The 26,347-nt window shown below is 41.5% G+C and overlaps 1 protein-coding gene and 1 long non-coding RNA gene across 3 annotated transcripts in view; both read left to right on the top strand.

Moving 5' to 3' along the window:
* LOC147657042 (MOXD1 homolog 2-like) overlaps positions 1 to 14,292 on the top strand; it is a 129,260-nt gene extending 114,968 nt beyond the window's left edge. For both annotated transcript variants that reach the window (XM_086911684.1, XM_086911685.1), the window contains exon 3: positions 13,384 to 14,292. In XM_086911684.1, coding sequence (XP_086767810.1) covers positions 13,384 to 13,626 — 243 coding nt within the window. In that variant the 3' untranslated portion in view covers positions 13,627 to 14,292. The remainder of the gene's footprint in view (positions 1 to 13,383) is intronic.
* Positions 14,293 to 19,843: 5,551 nt separating this feature from the next.
* On the top strand, positions 19,844 to 25,814 carry LOC147657041 (uncharacterized). Its single transcript, XR_015293203.1, has 2 exons — positions 19,844 to 24,932; positions 25,006 to 25,814. It is a non-coding gene; the product is annotated as an uncharacterized LOC147657041 (long non-coding RNA).
* The last annotated feature ends 533 nt before the right edge of the window (positions 25,815 to 26,347 follow it).

The raw sequence follows: 26,347 nt of genomic DNA, 5'->3' as shown, positions 1-26,347 counted from the left end.
AGGTTTCTTCGTAAACAGAAACAAAAGAAAGAGAGAAAAAAGTATGCGTGAATTGCGTCCACGTATCGAGAAAGCTTGGCAAGGTGATGGAGCGGCGATGATTATTATTCTACCTGGAGGTGATGTCGCACACCGATCATTTTTCTTTCACGGTGCACGTGTACCACGAGTAACCTCGAACCAGCCACCAGATATTAAATACGATGAAAATGATTTATGAGCGTGAAAAGTTTTCTGGGATTTCCCATTGTAGATCGGGGACCGATAATGTACGAAACGAAACTCATAATTATATCGAAACGAGAGATCTCCCCGCAATGATAATCCTACAAAATTGGACCGAACGAATGTCCCTACCACTTCGAAGATTTAAAGCATCGATGAATGGGACAAGTTTCGATGTCGTCAACAACGTTCTCATTGAATTTTAGAATAAAGATAAAATTCAGTCGATCGAAGAACAAATCGAATCCAAAATTCAGTCGAATCGTCTCAAAGATCGATCCGACGAAAAAAAAAGAATATCCATTAATAACGAGCTCCTATTACGTAGCCCTCCCCTCCCCTCCCCTCTCTTCCGAACAAAAGCGCGATAGATAGCTTATTTCTCGTCGTGAAAACGATCTACGACGTAAAAGATCCCTTTATCGAATTATAATATCCTCGAAACGGATCCCGTCAGCAATCGTCGAACAGAGTCGAACGATAACGATCGCCGACTCTGATACGATTGCACAACAAGAGGAGGGGGAAGGAGTCAGGGATGGACGAGGTGGAGAAAATGGATTCCTGGCGCGAGAGGCGACGACGTCGTATAACGACGCGGAATATATCCCTGTGAAAACAAGTGGCGCGGGGGAGAAGGGGCGACGACGTTGAGAGAAAGAATCGAATAAATTAATACTTAATCGGGGGAGGAGGAAACGAGAGAAGAAACGGGGAGGGGGAATTTACGAGGAGCGGACGTTTCGCGTTTCCACGATAATATCCCTCGGTGTCTCGTGATTAATGCAGCCGCTCGAGTCGGTGAAAAGGCGGACGGCGGATCGAGGATCCAGAAAAACTGGGTGGCACGGGACGGGAAAGAATAATGGCGTCGCGCGCTGATGACTCCTTTCGTGGCGAGGCGTCGCGGCGACCACGAGCCCGTCTCGAGTCTTCGTTGTACACTTCGTGGGAAGAAGGTTTAAACTGCAGGCAGACACGAGCTGGTAACGGAGGGGGGAGATCGTATAGACGAGCGCGACAACGATCTCACCGAGTGTATGGAGCTCCTTGGAGCGGAACACCTCTTCCGTGCAACGAGTGAATGTCAGCCACTCGTCACGCGTACAATTCAGCGTGAGGACGGCGAGCGAACAATTGGCGCGAAATTCGAATCGTGGAGGAGGGAGGGTACTTAGATGCGAATTTTAGCACGAGCTCTAGATCTCTCCAAATTTGATTTCGACTTGCGGATCTCGCAACGCGGCCCGGAAATGAGGAGAGTATAACTTGGATTGGAAGTCAAAGTTGCGCCTGTTAATCGGCGGGGATTCTCGCGGAATCTTGTTAACTCGGATTGTTAAGGGAAGAACTGTCGAGCGGATTCGACGAACGAGGATATAAGACTTATGGGGGCTTTGCGCGAAGATTGGCCGAGTTTTGAGTTAGTAATTGCGGTTTCGAAGAAAGACAAATTCGCGTATGTGGCTGGAACGATGTTTCATTGTACGAGCGTGGCGTTTGACTGATATATTGTGATGTTTGATCGACGGTGGACGTTTCAATTACAGAGAGAAGGCAGTGATCGAACGTTAAGATTCTTCTAAGCAATTGAGCTCGTGGCTTAATAATAATTCGAGTCGAGAGTAAGACCGCTTGTGACTGAAATATTGCGTACAATGATGTACAATTCGCATGTACAAGACGAACAATTCAAAGAGTTGTCTTTCACATAGACAGAGGCGCGCACACAGAGCACAATACGCGCATCGATGCACGTATTACTCTCTCGAAGAGAGATCGGCGGTATTCCCTAGGAATCTAGGTTAGCTGCGAACTTCTTGATATTCATGAAACTTTTTTACACTCGCGTACCTCTTCTCCTGTACAATCCTCCCTCCGTGGACGTAATTGTCTTCATCTGTAACAAGTCTCTACTACAAAGCTTACGATTCCGAGGCAATACGGGGCAACGTGTTGAATAAAATATCCCTCGCTGGCTGAGACGTCAGCCGTGCTCAATCTCAGGGAAGACGATACATCCTTAACGCGCATCCAACATTCATTTTCCGGCCGGTTCGATAATTTCCAGTAAATTCTCCGTGTTCGATAATGCGCCACTCGAAACCCCTTCCCTCTCTCTCTTGCCTTTCTTCGCAGTTGAAGTAGAGTAATCCTCTCGGAAATCGCTCATAGACGAAACCTTAAAGTGGTAGTCGAGGAACGAATTGATTTGCAAATGGAATAAAACGACGAGAATTTCGCGTCGAGTTGTTCCCCGGAATCTTCATCCACAATGGCCCAGACCTTTGACTCGGCGAACGCCAATTTATGCAGGTCCATCATCGGATGGATGTCTGAGAATGGTCCATAACGAAACGATTTTCACGCCTATCTTTTTATCTGTGATCGATGGGATGAAACTGCGAACTGTGATAACGAGATAATGAATATTATTGTTTGTTCGACTATTGTCAATCGGGACGAAATCGCCAACGAAATTTTAATCTTTCGTGTTAAAAAAAAATGAGAAGAAATTAAGTCAACAAAATCTATTCGAGATGTAGAAGAAATCGTATCGTTGAAGTCTCTTTTTGATTTATCCCGATATCTCAATCCGTTACCGAGATATAAAGACTCAAAGTTTCTGTAATATGTTTAAGCCGATTATGAATGGGCCCGCGACCCAGTGACCTACATATTTTTCTTGGAAATGTTTACTACGTTTTTCCAAGAATCACGTCTGACACTTGTTTGGAGTTTGGGATAGGTCGGTGAGACGAGGTGCGAGCGAGAGGTGCGAATAAGCGACAAGAACGAACACAATAAATGAGTAAAAATTACTCTTCTCTTTACACGACGATATCTTGGGAACCGGAAGTCGTATCGAGATAAATCAGAAAGCGTTTTAAAGGGAAAGGTTTCACGTTTCTAACGATCGTTTATTCATCGATCGGAAGTCAATATGTTCGGAATTATAGAGGTTCAAAGTTTTCCTAATTTTAACAAATTTTAACTGGGTTTAAGATAAAAATTACTTTTTCTTTACACGATGATATCTCAGGAACCGGAAATCGGAATAAATCAAAATGCATTTTAAAGGGGAAAGTTTCACGTATCTAACGATCTTTCATCGATCGATCAAAATTTACTATTTTCGAAGTTACAGAGTTTCAAAGTTTCTTTAATTTTAATAGGATTCAATTGCGTTTTAAAGATAAATTACACGAATGAACACGGATTCACTTCCGAATGGATTTTTATTGCTTATTGTATTCAAAAGGTATGCAACATGAAAAGAATATGTATTCGATCCGTAGATCAGATTAATTACTAATTATATCATACAGAATTTAAACTCTATCGAGTTTCCATTGAATCGCGTAATTAAATCTGACTCGCATTCAATATTAAGTGGCTCTTATTTGGTTCATTACACGAATATTGCCTTCTATTGCGACGAGATTCCATTTACCACTTGTTACACGCTCGATGCACGGCGCCCTATTTCGGTGACCAAGTTACGTTATTTCATCGCGGGACGTGTAAGTGCGCGCCCTTAGAGCGTAAACGGTTTCGATGCCGTGTCAAAGAACGCTCTCGCTCCGTGGCTTTTCACCTTAACAACGCGATTACACGAGGTCGGATTAATAATTTAGCTCGGCCCGCGTCGAGTTGAACATTGTTCCGTGCAACACGATTCCGCGAGCGCACGGCGATCGATATTTCACCAGGAACAACGACCTTCGATTCCTCGTATTCCATTTAACCCCGCGAGGATTACAATCCCGACGAATTCGTGCGTCTCGCCGATCGAAAGTAAACCGTTGCGCGCCGCTTGAATTAGAATTAGCGGGAAAGGAATGCCTCCTCTCCGTCTTTCTCTGCGAATCGTTACTTCAAATTTTTACTCAAGTTTAAAGTATACTATTCTCACTTCGTTCAATTCAAGAGAAAAATATATCTATATATATATATATTTTTTTTAGATATATAGATCCATTCAATTTAAACGTTTATTTGCAGGTACCATTTAATATAGAGATTTCATAAATCAGCTTCTCCATTTTCTTTCGTATAAGGAACAAGAATATATATACGCGTTTATCTGAAATAGTTGGTAAATTAAAATAAAAATTGATTGTATCGAAAACGAAAACTGGGAGGAAAAATTTGCGGAAACTAAGTCTCCAATTCCGTGGTGCCGTTATTCCAGTATTAAAAACACTGTTCATTTTCGAACAGTATCTCTGCACCACGTTTTTCATCGTCGAACAATGGAGTTGTAGGTATCCATGCGAACACGTTCAAATCGTGCGATATCGCTTCGCTAGGAGATTTTGCGGTTGGCGTACATATACACAGGTTGAAGTACCGTGGAAAACACGAGCCGCTATCGGATTAAATGCAACTGTTATCTACCCGTCGATGACTTCGAAGCCGCCAACTTCCGCCGCGCCGCTACGCTCTCTTTCATCCTCGCGTGTGCTCTGTCGAGGATGCGTGCTTATCCTACTTTTCCGCCAACTTTATCGAATGTATATGATTTCGACAGGAAGACAAGGGGACAAAAGCAAAAGCAAAAAAAAAAAAAAAAAAAGAAACGAACGCTGAACAACTCGTTCCGTCGGATGGATAACATCGATAGGGAATAAAGTTGTACGCATCTCGCTTTTTGTTGCCGGTTCTTGATCCATGATTCGATTCGCTTTCCCCGCGTTTCACAGATCGATTCGATAACTCGAAAGCTCTTCCCGCCTCTCGTTTCAATTAGCGCGTACGACTTCTCATCCCCATTTTCGACGCTCGTATCGACCGCCAGAAGTAATTGTGTCAATTGTGAACGAGGCGCGTTACCTCGTCGTCTTCGATTTGTTTCGAGGCGAAGCTCGATCCGGTTCGATCCTATCGAAGAATGATTATGATCTTCGGGAGAAAACCACTCGGTATTGCGTTCTTCCGCATCGAGTTATCTCGTTAAATTACCGTGCGCGTATTTATCTCTTAGGTTTTTGGAATTTTTATTTCAAGCCACGTGATACGTGCCTGCTCTTTCTTTTTCCATAAATGGATTTAACATCGGTTCGAAATTCTTTTTCTAATTATTACATTTCTCGAGTTTTACATTTAATTTTCGTAATATTAAATTTTTCCATTCCTCTACTTTTAAATGATGTATTTAATTATACAGTCACTCACGTTCAACTTGTGTCTGTCTGACCCCGTTACTGCTCTAAATTAATAATTGCTTATTAAAAATTAAGTCCGATTTTGAATATCAATTTCTCTAATACCCCCTATTTCATTAACATACATTCCAAAATCAATCGAAAATTCAGAGAATCTACGTTATTTATCTGTGAATCTGTAAAAATAAATACTTAACTCGAAATCCAATAACAGGTGTGATCAAAACGATCGAATCGATCGTTTCTATTCGATGCGACACGAGTCGTTCACGACAGCGCGAAAGCAAGGAAGGGGAGGGGAGGAGAAAAAAATACTTCTCGAATCGGTGCATGTTTCGAAAGGGACGGATGGCTAGTTTGGCGCACGCAATCGCTCGTGCCAGCTTTTGTTATCGCGGCGAGCACTTGTCATTAACCACCGTCGCCATTTTCGAGGCTCGTTGGATAAACACGAACCGGCGCGGATGCGTGCGGTTGTCGTTATCAATTTTATGATTTCGAGGGGACGCGCGGCCCTCGAGCGTTTCACGGCTGAGAAACGCCAAGCGCGTTTATTTATCGGCTCCACGGCAGAGGAGCGTTACGATGGTGTTAACGATCACGATGGAGAAACGAGCGTGGCGAATAAAATGCATCGTCCTCGTTGTGCACGACGCAACCGGAGGTCGACACCGTAGATCGTCGAGCTACGATAATCACTTTATTACGAATCACTGTTCCCAGTGTTTCCCTTTGTTGGAAAGGATTTCGCTGATAGCGTGGAATCGGGCTGGGATATTGCGAATGTCTATCCGAAGTTTTTCTTTACGATTTGAAGGAAATTTTTAAAAATTTCGTGACACGTTCAAGCCGACAGTTGTTTCCAAGAGATTCTAAGATTTTAACTATTAGGAAGAGGAACGAAAACGAATATGTAAGAACATTCGAGGAAGAGTTTCAATAATTTAAAAGATAAATACACGCAGAGAGAACAAACGGGCGGAGAAAAATTTCACTCTGAGAAAAGAGATCTTAAGAAAACGGCGCAACGTCGTAATAAAGGAACCGACCGTAAAGTTGCACAGTTGTATGTAAAATAGAGTGAAACAATTTCGAAAGAGAAGTAAACGATTTACTCTAAATATCAGAGATCTGGAAACGACAGTTTCATAAACTGTGCAATTGGCAATACGAGAATGCGTCTCTATATGTTCGGGTATTGGTAGCGCGTCTGTATGCAGAAGTGCGATCGATCAGAGCGATTGAACATCTTCGAACGCGTTCGAGTCCCGATTTGTCGCGGTTCTTCCGGGAATTTCGGCCATCGATCTCGTTCTTGCCGCGTTGCAAGCCCATTAAGCGCGATCATTAGCTTCGGTAGGATGCCGCTGTCAGGTTTGGTGACGTCGTGTCGCATTATCGCGACCGGTGAATCAGGACAGAGTAATTGACATAATTGTCCGCCACGTGAAATCGATCGGGCATACCGACGACGAGAAGGCGTCAATGGCGAGAGAAGAGATTCTCTCACACTTGGATCGAATTCGAATTCACTTCAACGATCCTATCCACTCGCCATTTCGAAATGACGTTTCGCGTTGCCGATTAGACGGATTCAGATTATTTCTACCAACTTTGATTCCAGATTTCTAAATACAACAACTATCATCTTGAACGAGACTCGTGATTTCATCATCCTAAATGGGATTATTTTTAAGTAAATAATAACACCCGATCGAACATCCTCCTAATTTATATTTATCCATCGAAAAATTCAACTTGTAATTTATTCGAAATCGATCGAACCGAAGTGACTTTGTACTCGACGCATCGATTCGAGCATAGAGCCCTCGAAAGCCGGTTATTACGCCGAAAGGGCGAACGCGTGTTTAGTCTCTCAACAGAGAGGGAGGGGGAGGATATACATGGATTTTCTTTGTGAAAATAATGGAGATGGCTAATATACGGCCGGCACGAAACCGCATTGTCGATTTCCAGCCAATTATATGGATACGCCTTTCCCCATTCTCTGTCAATGTCATGTGTCCCGCTTCGGCACAGAGCGCACGTCGCCCACCGAATTATTCTTATTACGATCGTAACGAATAGGAGACAATAGAGGCCGTCGAAGCGACGTGTATCCCGCCTAATTGGCATAATTTCTCGCTATGCGGGATCCGCACGATGGTAATTGTGAGAAACGGTGGCACACAAATGGGATCTCGATTGCACGAACAATGAGCAAGGGAGGCTCGTTTCGAAAATTACAAAGAAACTTTCTGCATCGCGACACGATATTTCCGGAAACGTTTCCACCCAATTTCGCTCGTTCGCGAGGCGAAAGTTCGAAACGCACAAATGCGACGATAATTTAATAACGATCACGGGTTAATTGGGAGATCCCTCGTTTTTTCGATTATCTTGGAGTTCCTCATCATCATTTTTTTAAACGAATTAAGCCTAATGCCTAAAGAGGTAATCAAATGGATCGAAGGATTGAACGAAGAGATTTTCAATAACGAATAATTATTTGTTTATACGAAGAAGAAAGATTTTTATTCATAACTATTAAATATCGTTGCCCTTCTCCTCGATCGAATTCACAATCGCTCGAGCCCGCTCAGATTCGTCGGATTATTTACACGATCGTTGTTGTTGGATTCATTAACAGAGCTCGTCCACAACCGCTGTGACCGATGACCGGGTCGAGGGACAGGCGGCCGCCGAATCGGGTAATTGCTATAATTTCCCGCCATCGACCGAGCTCGATGGAATCCTAGCTGCAACCCACCAACTCCCTCCTCCATTCCCCTTCCTCGATTCGAAGGACAATCACGGATGCACGCGTGTCGTAAAATATGTGGCGCGAGAACGACTGAATTTAGCCAAGATTCGCAACGATGCTCGTAATTTCGAGTCGCGGATCTGATTGCGGATTAAGCGGATACTCTCTGCCCGGACTGTATTTGATTACCGCTTGTATCGGAAATTGTACTAACAAGTACGATCGCGACGAAACGAAGGAATTTATTGCTTGATCGGTGAAACGATTTCGATAACGAGGCGGGATGATGGGGTGAGGTGGAGTGTTTAATTCATTGACTACCGTTTCGAAACTCGATCAACTCACCGCCCCACCGAATCCGACGGTGTATTAAAACTCGCCTTTCCGCCTGGCAGTGCCGCGATATATTAAAGGCAATTCTTTCTCGTCTCGATCTGTGCTCGGGAGGGAAGCGAGGGCAGAGAAGCGATAAAACATTCGCTCTACTTGGAGCACCTCCTCGGCCCGTTGCGTAAGCCGTGCTCTCTCGTCGTTTCGAAGCTGGAATCGAGCAGAACGATCCATCGTCCGCTAAGAGGAGGGAATAGGATCGAAGCGAGTATCGTTCGAAGTTTTTCCACTCATTTTCGAGAGTTTTAAAGGATTGTTGCGATGCAAGGTCTGCTCCTTTTTTTTTTTTGCTGCCGTGACTTTAATTTAGGGGGGTCCAAGACCAACGATTTCGCAATTGCACGCCTATTTCGTGTTAAACTTTGTTTAACTAGGTGCTTAGGTAAGATTAGATGCAATTATCGAGTTAAGTTGGAAGCAGAGAGAGAGAGAGAGAGACCTTCCATTATTCGATGCAACGTTTCTTTTCTTTTTCTTTTGTACCGTGACTTTGGAAAGTTGGAAGGGTATCATTGCGATTTTTATGATTATACGCCTCGTTCACGTAAACATTTTTTTGTTTAATTTAGGTTCGTATTATGGATAGATGCAATTAACCAGATTAGGTTAAAACGCAAATCATCATTACTCGACGCAATATTTCCTTCTTTGTCGTGACTTCGAAAGGGTTCCAGGAGCGCCAGCAGGATAATTCCATTCCTCTTTCGCGATAAACGTTTTTCAATTCGCACTGGGTATCTGGGTAAAGATTTTGAATGTCTTGAACGCGATTAATAATTTAGATTGGATTAGATTTCGAAGCGCGTCTAGATTTCATAGATCCATCTCACGTGGGCTGTGTAACGATAACCTTGAGAAGAGCGCAAAAATTCTTCAACTCGCGTGGGCTTAGATGCGATTATTATTATGCGTCAGGTTAGATTAGACGAAAAAGGTTTTTCTTTTTTCCCATCGTCTCTGTCTACAATTTTCCAAGATATCGGCACATTTCATAATTGCACGCCCACCACCTCTTTCGCTTCCAACGATTCTTCGACTCTTGCTGCGTGGGCTTGTGATACCGACATCCTTCCGTCCATTTAAAAGTTTCACTTTACCCGCGACATTTACCCGGAACGGATATTGCGCAAATAATTGCAACGCGTGTTGCATAATAAAGCGGCTGCGTGGAATCGAGCGACTTACGGGGAATCGCGTGTTTGCTATAGCATGACGCCCACGCGACAATAAACACTGGAACGACAGTCGATGGAAAGAAAAGAGGACCGTGGGACGCGTACACCCGTGGAAACGACACTTGTATCGCGATAACGTTTTATAACGTGCATTTCCTGATTTCCTTTTTTTCTCTCTTTCTCTCTCTCTCTCTCAGCAACGCACGACGCGGGAACCGAGTCGTGTGTCTCACGCGAAGAGAGGAAACTATACGTGGAAAAATTTGTGGAAAAACTTTATCGACAAACTTGGAGAATTTTAGAATTTTTCTTTTTTCGATTGTTTTGCGATTAATCATTATTCGTTGTTAACGCGGTGGATAAATTTGTACGTTGGGATATCGAGAAATTGAGTTAAGGAACGAAAGGAGAATAATTTAATTAATTAACAAAGGGAGAGAGAAGAAAAGTATGAAATGAATGTTTAATGGTAAGGCGAATTTCGGTATCTTGTTGCATAATCAATCTATCTAAAGTTCGTGTTTTCTCGAAACATTTCTTACTTTTTACTAAATTCCAATTGAATTTCGAGCAACCTCCTCTAAAAAATTTTAAAAATTACAACGGCAAGAAATAATAAATAATCAAGCCACAAGTTGAACCGTAATAAATTAAGTCATTCTTCCAGATACTCGTCGATAATCCCCACAACGACGTTCCATCGTCTTCGTTCGAAAAAAAAAAAAAAAAAAAAAAGAACCGATCGAAACAAAAGTAGAATCTTCCCGCTCGAATCGTACGATTCCTCTGTCAGCCATCCACGAAAAGGGTATTGTCCCTCCGGTTGAATGGCGTAATTCGTATAATTGCGGGACACACGCGCCACTCGTTGTCCGCCATTCTTTCGCGGGGATACGCAACGTTCCACCATACTTCGTATGGCAATAAACAGGCATGCCCGATGGGAACAATTGCTCGCCACCACTCGGAACACTCGGGCGGCCAACGATTTCGACGATCGTCGAATACGACGTTTCCGCCTCCCTCTGTCTCGCTCGCAGGAAAAGGAAAGTTGGCGCGCGTTTACAACTCTCTCGTTCCCTGCGCGTATAGCCTAGCTTTTCCCTTGATTCGAGCCAGATAGACACGAACGTCTTTCGAATCGAGGGCCGCGAAAAGTATCGTGGCTTTGGACGAACGAAGAAGCGAGGAGGGAAAGTCCGATTTTCTGATCGGCGAAGGTGGTGGATGTCTAGAAGGAGGGGGGAGGGAAAAAATATGCTCTCCATTTCCGACGTGAAGGCGGAAATTGAAGAAGTTGCGCGAGACGGCGGTGGAAATTATTTATTACTCAGCCGCCACCGTTAGTGGTTCCTTCTCTCGGTTTTCCAGACCCTTTCACGATCTCCTCCTCTAGCGGCAGTCTTGGTGTGATATTTCAAGGTTTTTGGGCGTCGAAGTTTCGTGCCGGAAGATATTGAATTTTGGAATTATTTAGTCGGGGAAAAATCGGATTATTTATAGAGAAGATTCTGAGTTATGTGCGAAACATTTTGACTGTTACACTATATAGTTTGGATACGGAGAGTATGGCGATCGTGATCATATTTCAAGATCTACGAGAATTCTTCTCATAAAACGAAACGTATAAAAGATCGCGACCGATATATATATATATTGGAAATTGATGGTGAAACGAATCTCGTCATTTAATTCGAAAAAAAAAAAAATAAATAAACCGGACAATTTGCGATAAGAGACGTTCTATTCTGACCAATGATAGATTAAAACGACAATTGAATCGGCAATAAGGAGTGACGTTACAGCCTAGCCTACAGTTCAAACTTCATGGCGTCTTGTTCGTAGCGGATTCCCCTCGCGTTGAGGCAAAAGAGCGCAGTTGTTAGCGTTCGCCATAACCCTCTCCCTCTCCTTCCTTTCTTCTCTATTTCGCCCGGAAGCGTTCATCGAAACGCTAAACGCGAAGGCAATATCGGGGAGGAGCAGGAGCCGAGGCGAGGCTCAAAGCAGGAGATCGTCGCGTTCTCAAAGCGAAAGAATGTTTCCTCGAGGAATTCGAATTTTCTCCCGGATCCACTGCGTTACATTTTAAAGCAGTTCCCCGTGTCCATTGCAAATTCTGGAAAGTCGAAAAGGAAAAGAGAAGAGATTGATGAGAGTGGAGGAAAGAGAAGGAAAGGGGAGGATCGTTAAATAAAAATCTGAACGGGACGAAATCGAAACGAGGGGCTAAGTAACTTTGACAATACTCGTTCATTTCCAACCTGCCCCACACCTGCGCCCTGTTTTTTCCCCCAAGAACAATTCCCCGTTTTTGCCATTCTCCTCGCACGCACGTCGTATAATACTTTTTATCGCCAAGAAACGCTTTATATTTTATATCCAATCAGGGCCACGGTCACAGTTAGCTGCCATGTTAGCTCGAGCCTTTCACGCGTCGGGGATAACGTAAATGGATATTCCATTTTTTCTTTCCCTCTCTCTTTCTCTCTCTCTCTCCTTCTCTTCCCTTTTTTACCCCCTTGTCTTCCCCTCTTTTTCTTCTCGTCCTCGCCTCTTTTTCTTTTTTTTTGTATTTTCGCTCTCGCGTGTACGACTCGGCGAAGGTGAGACGAATGGCGAGTCGAAGAATGCCGGGACAAAAGGAGGCCAGCAGCGTAACACGCGTGACTCGTTCGGGCTCACGGTTGGTACGAGGTTGGCTCGGTCGCTCCGCGTCGCTGGTAAATTAAATTCTAATAAAGCTCGCCGAAACGGGTATGGAAAAAAGTGGGCAACTGTAGTGGTTCGGCGGGGAACAATGGGTATGGAAGGCGTCGCGACCACGGCGAACCGCGGATAATTATATCGAGGCGGCGACGACCAGGAATTCGCGCAGAAAAACTTGTCTTCGTGGCATGGGCCCTGGCACGGGCTCGATGGACTAACTAACTCTCGGCTGGTGTTGGTTCGCTCGGTTTGTGCGCGCCGCTTTCGACGTAAAAAAAAGGAAAAAAGGGGGAAAAAGTGGCGATCGGTGAAAAAGAGGGCGCGACGAATAGTTTCGTTCCTCCTGTTTCTCTGTGGATTTCGCCTCGGTGGCCAGGAGGGGGTGTCCCTTGCCTCGTTCGGAAGCTTTGATATCTTTCTGCGCCCGGGAATAGGACCCGGGGCAAGAAACGGAATAAGACGGCGATTCCATGTTATTAATGACAGGTTCGAACCTGGTGGATGGAGTGAGAAACGTGCGAAACGAGAAAGAGAATCGGTGATTCTTTTGTGCTGTTTCGTTAAAATTTATTCCTCTCGCGCGAGAATCTTGAAAACTTTCGAAACTCGGTTTTAGGAATTTGGAAAGAAATCGTTCTATCTATTTTTCGATGATAGAAAATTTTATCTTTTTATTTATCCATATCGCATTCGTTAATTCGAAATATCGAAATATAAGGTTGACGTATCGGAATTACGGTTGCAACACGATTGTGTAATTTATAAAATTGCGAACGACATTTGAAGCTAGCTTGGATGAATCGATACAAAATATGGAACGAGCCGTGTAAAGGTTAAAAGGGATTGGGGAAATACGATCGAGATATTTGATTTTATTCTCCTTTGTAGATACAACGTCGTTCTTACCATTCGATCGGGCGGAAGTTTAACGAAACGTTATTACCGTTTCCAGGACCGACACGTGAAGAATTCGAGCAAGGATCCCCAGATGGACTCGAGCCAAGACTACTGCCTTCTACTGGGTTACGAGAACAAGACGCACACCGTTTTACGTTTCAGCAGGCGATACGATACGTGCGACCCCCGGGACCTCAAGATCACGGTAGGTTGTTTGATTTATACGACTTCCGGCGTGAAAGATAATTCCTCGGTGGCGCGAAGTGCTCGCCCGAGGAATCGTTTGATGGATTTATGAGAAAAATTGAGCGGCGCAGCATGCTGCTGCTAGCCAGAGAGCGGGAGAATTATTTATCGCGGTTCTTCGCGAAATTGAGCAGCTCCCTATATACCATCCACCTTAAATAATTAATCCGCATCCCGACGCTTGTATATACATCACGATTGAATTTATTTATTTAATTTCGCCATGTCTGCAAAATTACCGGCAATTTCGAAACTGTCTCGCGTAATTCTATCCGCCGAGTCACCGAGTTTTTGCAAAAACATGATCGAAAATCCGATAATCGATCGACCTAACCTAACATCTGTGTGTATTTCATTTTAAATTTAATCGTTCCGACTGATTCTCGATTTTTCTTTTTTTCTTTTTCTTTTTTTTTTTTTTTTTTCCTTTATACATTAGCATTTAAAATCGTTGCTTCTATTTTCCGTTTCACGAACGCTTCACGATAAAGATAGACTCTTGTTTGGAAATGTAATTCGATTCGAGTGAAATTTTGCAGACAAGTGTCTTCAAAAAAGAAAACGGGATTTAAATTTTCAACCCTTCAACCCTTTCAAACTCGTCCTCAAAACTTTTATTCCAAATCCCATCCCAAAATGAAGGAACGAACGCGTCCCTAAATTTCGTAATCGTTTCAAACTTCCTCACCGAAAAATAAAACTTAAATTCAAAAACGCATTATCCTATTTCTTATTTGTTCGAAGTTTCAACCCCAACACAATCGATTCGAATTATCCGCGGAAAAGGGATTAAACAGCGAGGGCCAGCCACGATACGCAGGAACCACGAGTAGGGAATCGTGGAAATACGAGCGCGATTCATTACACGTCGCAATTAACGTTAATTAACCGGCATTACGGGGTGGGAGGGGAGCAGAAGGGAAAGCGCGAGGAATTTCACGGCCGGCTAACGAGAGCGTAAGTGGGAAAGTCGTGGGCAGTTTGGAGGAATCGTTAGTGAGGGGTGAAGGTATTAACATAGGCCGGGGAAAAGACTCAAAGACTCGTTATCAGTGTTCGTTCTAGCCGTGGATTCCGCGGCTAGGTAGGACAGGCCGACCCAGTTCTTTATTTCGCCTGTTAATTAACTCGGAGATAGATCGAGGGCCACGATAGAGCCGTCCGTTCGGTTGGTACCGCGGTTTTTAACCAGGAGGGAAGAGATAATACGCGAGCGTTTGTTGCGTTTTCTTCTGTGCTGGCCTCCGTGCAATTTATGAAACGGAAACAGGGCACGGAAGCAAGAAGAAGAAGGGTTTTGGTCGTCATTGATATGCAGCTATTTTCTAATGGACACGTAGAGTTATGGTAACCTGTTGACTGAAGGTAAGGATCGTACTATTCGTTACGCAAAGAATAGGGAATTAATCGAGGCAAGCCACGAACGAATAATTCTAAATGATTCGAGCGGAAGAACGCGGTTGGGTCAAAAAGTTTTTTACAACTGTTCTAACTTTACAGAGAGATTTGTCTGTGACGAGGTGAGATTTTGAGTAGCATTGCTTGAAAATAGTTTAACATTTAATTGTGCGAAGAATGATTGACAAAAGGATTTGAAGATTTTAAAAACAATAGAATAATGGGATTAAGAATGACGGTTCGATTGTTTATGAAAATAGAAGGCAGAAATTAATCGTATCTTCCCTAAAGTTTGTCAGGTTATCGAGAATAGAAAAAAAAAACACTACGATCTTTCGAAACTTCAACTTCTGCTTCCAAAGAATCCGAACACGATACGAAAATTAACTTAGCCCAAACAAAATTTATGTATATACAGTCTCTAGACTTAACTGTTATCCTACAAAAGACTGTCGAGCGTTTTAATCCCTCTTCTCAGCGATCTCTCTTTCCTCTTTCGTTTAAGGATCAGTAACGGGAATCGAGAAATCGAATAATTGATCGTTTCTCTTCGTTTACGCCTTCGCGCGTATAAACGAGAGAGAGAGAGAGACTCGTGAAACCCGAGGCGGCCGTCGTAAAACAATCACGAACTTTCGAAATAATTACACGGTTTACGTTTTGCCGTGGCGTTTCGAGATTCGTCGATATTAACGGATTGCACGGCGAACGATGAATATTCGTGTTCTGTGTACGCGTAAATAATTGACGCGTGGCGCGCAAATATTGGCGGGGATACGAAGTTGAAGGGAAACGTTGGCGGACCGGTTCTCACCGTGGAATTTACCTGGATGAGCGAGTGATTCGCAAGACGCGCGAAATAGGATTGCTTTGTCCAAAGAGTAATTACACGTCGCGGGGAATGGAAACGCGTTGACGTTCATTATTCCAGCGAGAAAAATTTAATTTAATTTATCTCAAATGGAGGGAGGATTAAAGCTCTTTTGTTGGTGCTACAATACAATCGTAATAATTTAAACACGTTATTTTTACGATTTATTCACGATTATTTTACGTTATTAATTAAACGATTTAAGTAGGTTGGTCCATCATTCTCGCATCTAACGATCGAATAGTACTAATTTCCAATCCGAAGACTTTTAAGATCTAATTAAAATAAAATATATATTAAAAAAAAGAAAAAAAAAAAAGAAAACAGAAAGAAAGAAAAGAATCGTAGCTCAAAGGGGCGTACTTTCATCGTAGTACGAAGACGAATCGGAACAATTTGTAAAGAATTCTATTCTGAGATGTGAACCATCCATCCATCCATCCATCCATTCACCGATCCCCTCGAAAGTCTACATTATGCAGATGAAGATTTCAGAATTTCGTTGTCGCCCGGTCCGATCTCCTTCACGTATACACTCTAAGCAGGATTTAGAAGAAAGAGCTCAGGGTGCTAGCACCACTCTCTGATCTCGATCTCGAGAATCCGTAGCAGAAAACTGAACACGTTGGATGCACCGAACGTTCCCAAGGAATGTCCGTCTAGCAGTTGAGTCATCAAAATGGCCGGGTGCAAAAATAAAGCGAGCCACCGCGAGTCGAGATTGTATCTGAATGGGAGGAGGGGACGACGAACGACGAAGTCAGCTCCCCTTTTCCTTTTATCTGATCGCGTGACGTATCGGTGTACCCTACATGATATTTTTACGTGTCACGTTCACAGTGGCCTAAGCCTCGAGAGTCGTGGCTTCCCGCGAATGTGTATTACGGCCGAATCCGTAGGTGGACCGTAAGAGATACCTTGAACGAGGTTTGTACAGGGTTATCGGCGATCAGAGTCAACAGGCGAAACGTAGCCAAGCCTCTTTGTCTCGTGATAAAAGTTACGGTTGAGGGAATCGTGCTACCATCTGTGAAAGGACGAGCTCTTTGAATAAATAGATTGAAAAACGGTGCGCTTTCATCGGCGTGGTGAAAAAGTCACGGCGGTTATTTAATATTAATCTCGATCGAACGCCAAGTTCTTAACACGTGGCCTAACGAGCAGAGTTTAAAAATGAATGCAAGTATCTCTATTTGTAGATATTTCTCCTCGCGTTCTTTTCTCGCGTTTCGTGGATTTTTAATCTGCGAATCGATCAAAGCGATTTCTAAACGTTCTTGATTAATTATTTATGTCAATTCGAACGGAAACGATGATTTTAAGGATTAAGATTTTTAAAGACAGAAAAGCAACATCTCTTAATTATCAAATTTACACGAGAACGTGAGATGTAGAGAAAAATATAGAGGATACATTACACGTGTCTGAATTGGTAATTCAACTAATGTACCATTTGTAACCAGTGAAACAATATTTGTCACCGCTAAGAAGATTAAACACTAACTCTAAACATTCCAACTCCAACGTCTTCTCGCCTAGCAAATCCCCAAACTCAACTCCCTTAACCAACGACGTAGCCGCCAAATGTCACCAGAAATTCACACCATCGTCAAACAACGATCAAACAGTACGTCGTAAAACAACTCAACTCGTTTCAATAAATAAATAACTCGACGCCTGAAAGAAAATTTAAATATTCTCTGTCAAATTATCGATCCAAGTATAACGCTTTTGCAAATTGGCAGCCCAGGAGCAGCACAGTTCCGGAACGGGACCTCGAACCATTGTTATTTCTACCGGCAGGCCACGGCGGATTAATCGAATGAACATCAAATTAAGCGATGCTCCGCCATAACCGGCTTACACGGAAGAGGGCTTCGATTGCATATTAATATCGCGCGGTTGGCCTCGTCCTTTCCTTTGATATTCACGGGCCTCATCACCGCCTCTGAAATTAAACTCGGCTGCGTCGTAGACGACACGCACGTGACAAGAGGCGGCCAGGTCTTACCAGGTATGCGCCGATTCCAGGCGTGCGCGCTTGTAATTAGTTCATTAGCGGCCACGTGTGTATCCAATCTCGTGCGCGGTCATCACACGTGGCACTACGTTTCGACGTGCGCGTTCAAATGTGCATTTTTCATAATTAGGCTTGTTTCACACGACGTGTCCACCGAGTTATGCAAACCAGCAATTATTTCGTTATCAGCTGGATCCGTCGCAAACGAACGAACCAGAGTTGTGATGCAGGGTGTGGGATACACAGATTGTCGAGCTCGCTATAGAAAGGGTAAATTGGATGGAAGGCAAGTTGTATTCGCGTAACGAATCGATCTATTTATTTTCTCTGGGCAAAGAAGTGTGCATAGGGAAACGAGAAACTCGGCCCAATTTCACTCACCCAGTTTCGGATAGTGAAAATAAACGGCGCATCCGATAAATTTTCGCGACAAGGCGCGGCGGAGTCGGTGGTGAACTCTTGCGTCGGATGTCGGGTGCGATGGAGAGCGCAAAAGTTCCTCGACACGACGAGGATTCGCGGTCGATGCGATATTATGCAATCTGGACTTGCCAATCTGGATTCGACTCGTCGCTGATTCCTTCCCGAGATTCGTAGATGTTTTTTCCACCAGGTATTCTCTTTCTCGAATGATATGCATCTTCTCGAATCAGGTAAAAACGGATGGAAATTAGATTATCCAAATTGGAGAGTTATCGAATCGAAGATGATTGAATTTTAACTTATTGACTTCAAAGTAATAATCTAAGTATGGATTAAAGGATTAGAAGAAAGTAAGTAAGACAGAATTAGAAATTGCTGCGACTTGTTAAATTATCGTGAGTGAAACGAACATAAGATGTAATGCAAATATGAATTTAAATACAAACAATTAACTATTAAATTAACTTTTTCCCAAGTATATCGATATAAAACAAGACTATATGAAAATAAATCAGAAAATACTCGAGTCTGACAAAAGACTAGAACCTTTATGTGAACTGATTCAAGGGAACAAAATCTAGGGAAAAAAAACAGAGGAAGAGAGACAGAGAGAACGAATTCTCCTCGCCAGTTTGGAGGATATGCACACGCGAACATTACGGCAGGGAGATTGGTGCTCCTTGCAAAGGGGATTGGCTAGGTGACCTCGTTCTGCTTCTATTCCCTTCCTATCTGTACCCGTATCTAGTTTACCACTTCGCCCCCCTCCCTCCCCTACCTTCCTTCCCCCTCCCCCTAGGTTGACTAGTTGACTGGCCGGCCCTATAGTAGCCAACGCGAACTTCCTGAATAAGGTCCTCCCTCGGCACTAGAACTGATCGCTATTCCGAATGGTTCGGTACGATGTAAAAGGAAAATCGAATTTGACCGATGCCTTTGGGATCGAGGGGGAGGAGGGGAGGAGGAGAGGGGAGAGTGGCCAGGTGGGCCGACGATCTTATTGGGTTGGATCCTCCGCTACGTGGAGCGTCGTGGCGCCAGGGGTATTTCGCCGGAAGCTGGTATCCGCTACGACGGGAAATCGAATCAAGGAGATTCCGCGGGCCCTCAGGCGCCAGATTACGTGTACGTTTGGAGACAATTATCGTTTCAGAAATTCGATTGCTCGCGGGAGGAGATCGAATCTCTCCGCGGTTAATCCCGACCGATCGATCAACACATCGATGAGGGAGGATCCAAATTGAAAATCGAAAATTTCGTTTCGTTTCCGAGTGAGAAATACGTTTTCGTAAATTTTGACGAAAGAAATACACATTTTTTTACGTATACTCGAGCGAGTTCTATACTTGTGACGAACGAAGAAATTAAATCGGTTCCAAGTTGTAGCACCCTATGTAGAACCAATTACTTTCACGAGTTCCTTCTTTGCTCGATCGGTACGAAAGCCATCGATTTAATCGAGCGTAGGAACAAACGTGAGATCGTTTCCCCGAAGTTTCTCCCGAAAATGGGCGAGAATTTAAAGGAATGTTACCTTGGAGAGGGAGGGGGGGGGGCAACTTCCAATTACGCTGGTGCCCCGTTCTCCCTCTCCTCTAACTCGCGATCCTCCACCCGGTTGTCAACAACACGTTTGTTAAAAAAAAAGGGGCAGGCAGGCAGGCAGACGAGATTGAATGAAAAACCTGCCCACACCGCAGCTACACACAGACGTTGGCATACCTTGCCAACTAATGACAGTTCGAAGAAGTTGCTCCCCCTTCTCCATAAGTTTTCCAATCGGCCAAAAACTTGCGAACAGACATTTACCTAGAAGAATCCAGGCGGGTACGAAGAGAGGCAGGGAGGGAGTCGTTTTGTTATCGACGCGGCGAAAGTAGATTTTCCGACGAGATGGCCACGATCAATCGTAGCCCTTTTCGACCCCATTCCAATCAACGTTCACCCCTCGACCACCGGTATCTCGTATCGAAACGACGCGATAAAGTTCGAACAGGAAGAGGGGCGGGGAAAGTTTCGAACCCCTTCTCTATTTATATATCACGTTTCGACGTTTCCAGTCATACGCACGTTCTACGCTTCTTGCACGCAATAGCGCGAGTTCTCTTCGATTTTCATTCCATTGAATTCGAATCGAAGATGGATCGCGACGAGAAAGGGAAGTGTAGAGTAATTGTGGATTGACTGGATCGACGTAATTATCGAATCGAAGGATTAAATTTAAATGGTCCGACTTTATTTTAACCCGAATGAGATTTGGAAGATTATTCGCCCGATTCGAAACGATTTTTCTTTTTTTTTTTTCCTTCGTCGCATCTTTATCGCGTCGATCGAACAAGATTAAATTAAACGATAAGTGGATTATCGAAAATTGTATTGTATCTTCGGGATGTTCGATATATAGAAAAGTAGAACGGATGTGTAGAAATAAATATTGTCTGGTAGGTTATGCCATTTTAAATATTTTATTCAAAAGATTTCATACAGAAAACAATTTTTGACTCGACGTTACGATTAATATTATAATTCTATAATGTGTCGCGTATAAAAAAAAAAGGGAACGGAAAATACAGTTAATCAATACAGTTACAATTGGAAAACAAATATTTTATTGAATGTAAATATTAAATATACATTATTTGCGCATTAATTTACACATCGAACGAAATAGTAACTATTTTCAAATAGGATCCGCTTGTAGAGATGTTTGTTTTAAATTATTACCTCTAACATTTCCGACACAGGATAATCAGTTGAATCGTAACATATACCATTCGTACGTTTCCTAAACAAAAATTCTTCTCGTCCAATATTCATATTCGTTCGTCGAACTCGTCGAAAAAGAAGAAGCACATCGATCAAGCAGAGTTGCAAATTTTGTTTATGCAATCAGCCCCCGAGGAACGCCTATAAACATTCAGTTTGTGATTGTACGAGGAGTTGGCCATTAAACTCGTGTTTCGGATTACCTCTAATTCCTCGCAGGCGTCGAGTAGAGGGAGCGAGGATTAGTCGAAGATTAAGCTGTTGGACACGTTACTGGCCATGGCTGCTCGGCAGAAACTTGCCCAGGCTTTCCTTACGGAATTTCTCTCTCTCTCTCTCTCTCTTCTTTCCTTTCGCGAGCTAAAAGTTATCGGCGCTCCACGCTTGAGGCTAAATTGGATAAGCATCGGCCCATACCTCTCGCCTCGATGCGACGAGACGAGATGAGGGCGAAATAGCGCGGAAGAGGTTGGAAGCTTTTTGAAAATATTTTCCTTTTTTTCTTTTTTTCCTTTTTTCTCTTTTTTTTTTCTCTCCCAACAGATTCGTTACGAAATTACATCGCAATTTTATGTACAGGGATTTTAACCTTGGTTTTAACCGCATTCGAAAAGCTTTGTCGTGCGACGGATGTCAAGGATATCGTCATAGGATTTCCATTTTGAGATAAAAGCTCAGATCGACGATGAATGACGACACGCGTGATTTCGAAAACGATGATACACGTTGAAAGAGAAAAAAATAAGAACGGAAAGAGAGAGAAAGAAAAAACGAGGAAGAGAGTACTTTTCCCTGTACCACGCTAATTTCGTTTTACAAAAGAAAGTTCGGGTCAATGGGAAAATCTCGTTATCTTGGGAAAAAAAAAAAAAAATACAGATCGAGAGAAAAGCTTTATATAGCTTCACTGCGGTAGATCAATATTCGACGGACATATTATAAGAATCCGCGTTCCAAATGTCTATCTAGGATACGAGATTCGTGACCTGGAAAAAAAAAATGTAAAGATTCACGAGACACTGACTATTATCATCGATTGACGTAGTCGTGAATATGGTGCAGCATAGGATATTTGATTGACTATTGAAAAAAAAGAAAAAAAAAGAACGAAAAATCGCGTGTACTTCAAGTGAGGATAGAAAATGTAGAATTTCTTTTAAAATTTTATAGAATGTATTTCGTCGTTATCGTTTTTTTTTTTTTTTTTCTATCGATACATTAGACATTAGATATTATATAAATGACACCAAATTTATCGAAGAGTTAGTCTAGTCAAAACTATTCTACGAGTAAGTAAGTTGGAGGAAAAGAAAAATATCTTATACAATGCTTTCCTTTCGTTACCTGTTTCTCTCTCTTCTCTTTTCTTCTCATCAATTTCATTTTATAATAGAAATTCAAAGAAAATTTAACCCTTTACGACGACATTTCTCTTCCGTTCTCAATTTTTCTCATTTCTCTTCTTACCAATTTTCTCGTAGACAAATTCGTAGAGACGAGGGGAAACAATTTTTTACAATATTTCCCTTTTTATTCCCCTCCTTTGTGTTTCTCTTCTTATCAATTGTTCCGCAAACAAATTCGAGGAAAACAATTTTTTACAACATTTCCCCTTCATTCTCCATTTTTATCATTTCTCTTCTCACCAATTTTTCTCTGTCAGCAAACACGAGGAAAACAATCGTCCCCTCTCTCCTCCTCCTCCTCCCCCCCCTTCTCTTTCCTTTTTTCATTCTTTTTATTTCTCTCTTTTTTCCCCTCCAAGCTTGATTTTTAAAAACGCGCTTTACGAATTCAATGAAAGGTGAAATCAATCCGTCGTCCGAGGGCGGAACGATCGACGGACAATCTCTCCGGGGGGCAGAGTTCGAGAGATAACGATCGGGCAGTCGTAAAATTGGATTAAAATCACGTCGTCAAAGCTTTTTGCAGGCTTCGGGCAGGTTTATAAGGGCGCGGCCATCCCCTCCACGCTATTAAATCGTAGCAACGTATATTATGAAATCGGCCACGGAGCTTAACTGCTTACACTGAAGCTTAAATTAGGTGGCGCTCGCTCACAGCGTTGGAACAGCGTTAACCAATTTTATCGCTGCCGTTGGACATGTAAATTAGGTGAATACAAAATAAGCTAATGCAAAACGGAAGCGATTGTATTTAAAGGGGGTGGAAAAGGAAGAAAGAGACGGTCATGCGAATTTAAGCCGCGTTCTTACGAACCTCCACGCTCATCCCTGTATCTACGTAAGTACTAACCAATGTATCTTAATATGGAACTTGAATTACTTGAATTCTTCCAATAATAATCTTACAAACATTGCGATTTATAGTATTAGTTGAGAGACGTTTAATAATTGTTTTATAATTTTTACGAATTTTACACTTGAAATAATAAGCAAATATTCTGTGTTTGGAAAGGAAAGAGTATTTGGTGAATTCTGTAAATTAGTGATCAATGGTTGATCCTTTTTCTGTGTCGAGTGGTGAGCCGGCGAATAACGCGGATTCGTAAAGTCAAGGGATTTAGAGAGTTCTATTAAAACGAAGATCGAGCAAAAGAATTATTGTTAAATTTTCAATGGCCTTCACGAGATATTGCCGTTGATTTTTAATATTATATCACGAACGATTATTAATTCCAACGGTGGAATCGAACGGTGATTAATTCGTCTGTCAAGAATAGAAATTAAAAATTAAGATAAGAAGAAAAATTAATCGAGGAATCTTCTGTTAATTTCAACAGAGTTGAATGGCAATTAATTAATTTCTCTCTGTCAAGTATCCTTTATCGGCTCCTCGCTTAAAAATGAATCAAACGAGGCGGAAAAGTTCTGAATAAAGTGATTATCTCCGCGATAATTCTTCCATAAGTAGAAGACCAATTAAAACCATCCAAAAAGAAAAAAAAAAATCGATTAGAAAACAGAGGAAATGAAATCTCTCTGTTTCGTTAAGTATCATCATTTAACAATCGCCTGATTCCTTATCTTCGTCATGCTTACACCATCCTCGTTCGAATATACAGAAATTTGCGGCGATAGTAAAGTATCCTTATCCCCTGGTTCTGCGTGTTCTTTATTGAAACACCGAACGGTGAGATTAAGCCAGGCTTATAACGATTATGCGTTATGCGGGTTTGCCGAGGAAACAATTTCCATTATCATTAATTGCGGTTTTATATGCAAAAATGTGGCGGCACCGACCTGGTTCCAAGCATAAAAAGGAAACGAGACGAAGGGGGGGGGGTGGAGAAAAATGGAGGGGAGGGAGAGGGAAGAGAGGGAACACATCTCACGCAATGCACAAGCGACATTAATCTTTCAGAGGTTGACGGGGTTGTCATAGGTTTGCCGATCGAGATCGCCGCCCATCCATTAATAAAACTCGATCCAACGAATGATTTCACTTGTAGACCTCCATTGGCGTGTACACATCGCCACGTTACATCAAAAGCCGCATGCGGAAGTTTATAGTTGGTAACGAGGTTTACTTCGATTCGTGAGCGAAATATGATTGTGATTTATGAACTGGAAAAATAATCGAAAGCAATTACACTTTCCTTCTTCGAAGCGTGAAACGAAACTTTTTTGTTCGGGATTTCTTTTTATTTCGAGTTAAACGTTTTATGGGAAAGAAAAAAAAAAAACGTTTTTTGCTTTGTTCTTTCTCATTGATCTTAATAATGAGCTTGAAATATATTGTTAAAGATATTTTAAAAAACAATTATTTCCTTTGAATATAAGTCACGATTGGCTATAGTTTTCGAGTTATTCGCAAAATATTTTTTGCTGGTTGGAATTTTGATTATATTGTATGAGTGTGCGCTCATAAGAGTCGGTATCAAAGGCAGTAGAGTGGAGAGTAGCCGATACATAAAAAGGTGAGTTTGAAAAAATAATATATATTTCTTTATAAATTTGAATAGAGTCTTTAATGATTTTTTTTTTTTGCAGATATATACGATGGGAAAATAAATAGATGGCAAATGCGAGATTCATCGCTGTTATTATAACTATAATCATTCAAAATTTGTTTTATACAGAGTGAATTACATTAACTTTATTACTTGGAATATCTTGTTTCTTATAAAGATATTAAAAATATGCTTTATAGCATAGTATTTTCTATAAAAAAAGAAGCAACTTTTTTTGTGAAAAGTAATTATAGAAAAGATAAGTATGTAGAATTAAGAAAAATTATACACAAAAATAAGATGGCGATTACATAAGGTAAGTATACAAAAATTCATAAAAAAAAAAATCTATATTTTTCAATTTTTCATAAAAATTCAATGCACATCTGATTACATTCTTTTTATAGAAAATCCAAAAATCGGACAAAAATTTCATTTCAATGTACTCCAAGGTAAACGAAAAATTTGATGTCATTTTCAAGAAGTGCCAAAATTCCTTGAAAAATTTCTCGAATGACTTCCTATCAAATTATATTCTTTTATACAAAATCACAAATTTTAGACAGAAGCATTAAAAAAACGACCCAGGCTATTGTATAGCAAACGCAAGTCCACTCTTCACAACTAGGAAGGAAGTTATGTTAAAAATAAAAACGTAAGCATCAATAGTATTTTTTTATACTTATTATATTCACCTGAAATAAAATTCATCATTTTTAATGAAAAATTGTATTTTATAGATGATACATTTTATTTTTATATAAAATAAAAAGCAAAATTGTAAATTTTATAGAATAATATAATTATATGTATATACTTTTTATTAATAAATTTTATGTTCTATAAATATTTAGTTTTATATTATATTTCACATTACCATCATCCTTCCACAATCCCATACAATATATTAATTTTAGATATTAAAAATACTTCTACATTTTTATACTAATTAATATCACAAATTAGAAATAAGAGAACTATTAAAAAATCCACAAAAAGGAAAAGCAAGGATGTAGGTAAGTATTCCACTTATTTAAAAAATTCGACAATTAAAAGGAACTTGATGTCATTTACATAATAATTTTAGAAATTCCAAAAATTTCTGGTGCCACCTCTTTGCATATCATATTCTCCTAATGAAAAGTCGAAAATTTTGACCAGAAACTTTGCAAAATTGGTCTCTGATAAAAATTTCGCGTGCCACCTCTTTGCATATCATATTCTCCTAATGAAAAGTCGAAAATTTGGGACAGGAACTTTGTAAAATTCGTCTCTGTTAAAAATTTCTAGTGCCACTTCTTTGCATATCATATTCTCCTAATGAAAAGTCGAAAATTTGGGCCAGAATCTTTGTAAAGTTCGTCTCTGTTAAAAATTTCGCG

The sequence above is a fragment of the Apis florea genome, unplaced genomic scaffold (assembly GCF_048593485.1).
Source record: "Apis florea isolate Af1SG1 unplaced genomic scaffold, ASM4859348v1 contig_3326_pilon, whole genome shotgun sequence".
Classification (NCBI taxonomy): Eukaryota; Metazoa; Arthropoda; class Insecta; order Hymenoptera; family Apidae; genus Apis; species Apis florea.
The sequence above is the reverse complement of the archived record's forward strand: the minus strand, read 5'-3'. Positions and strand labels throughout refer to the sequence as shown.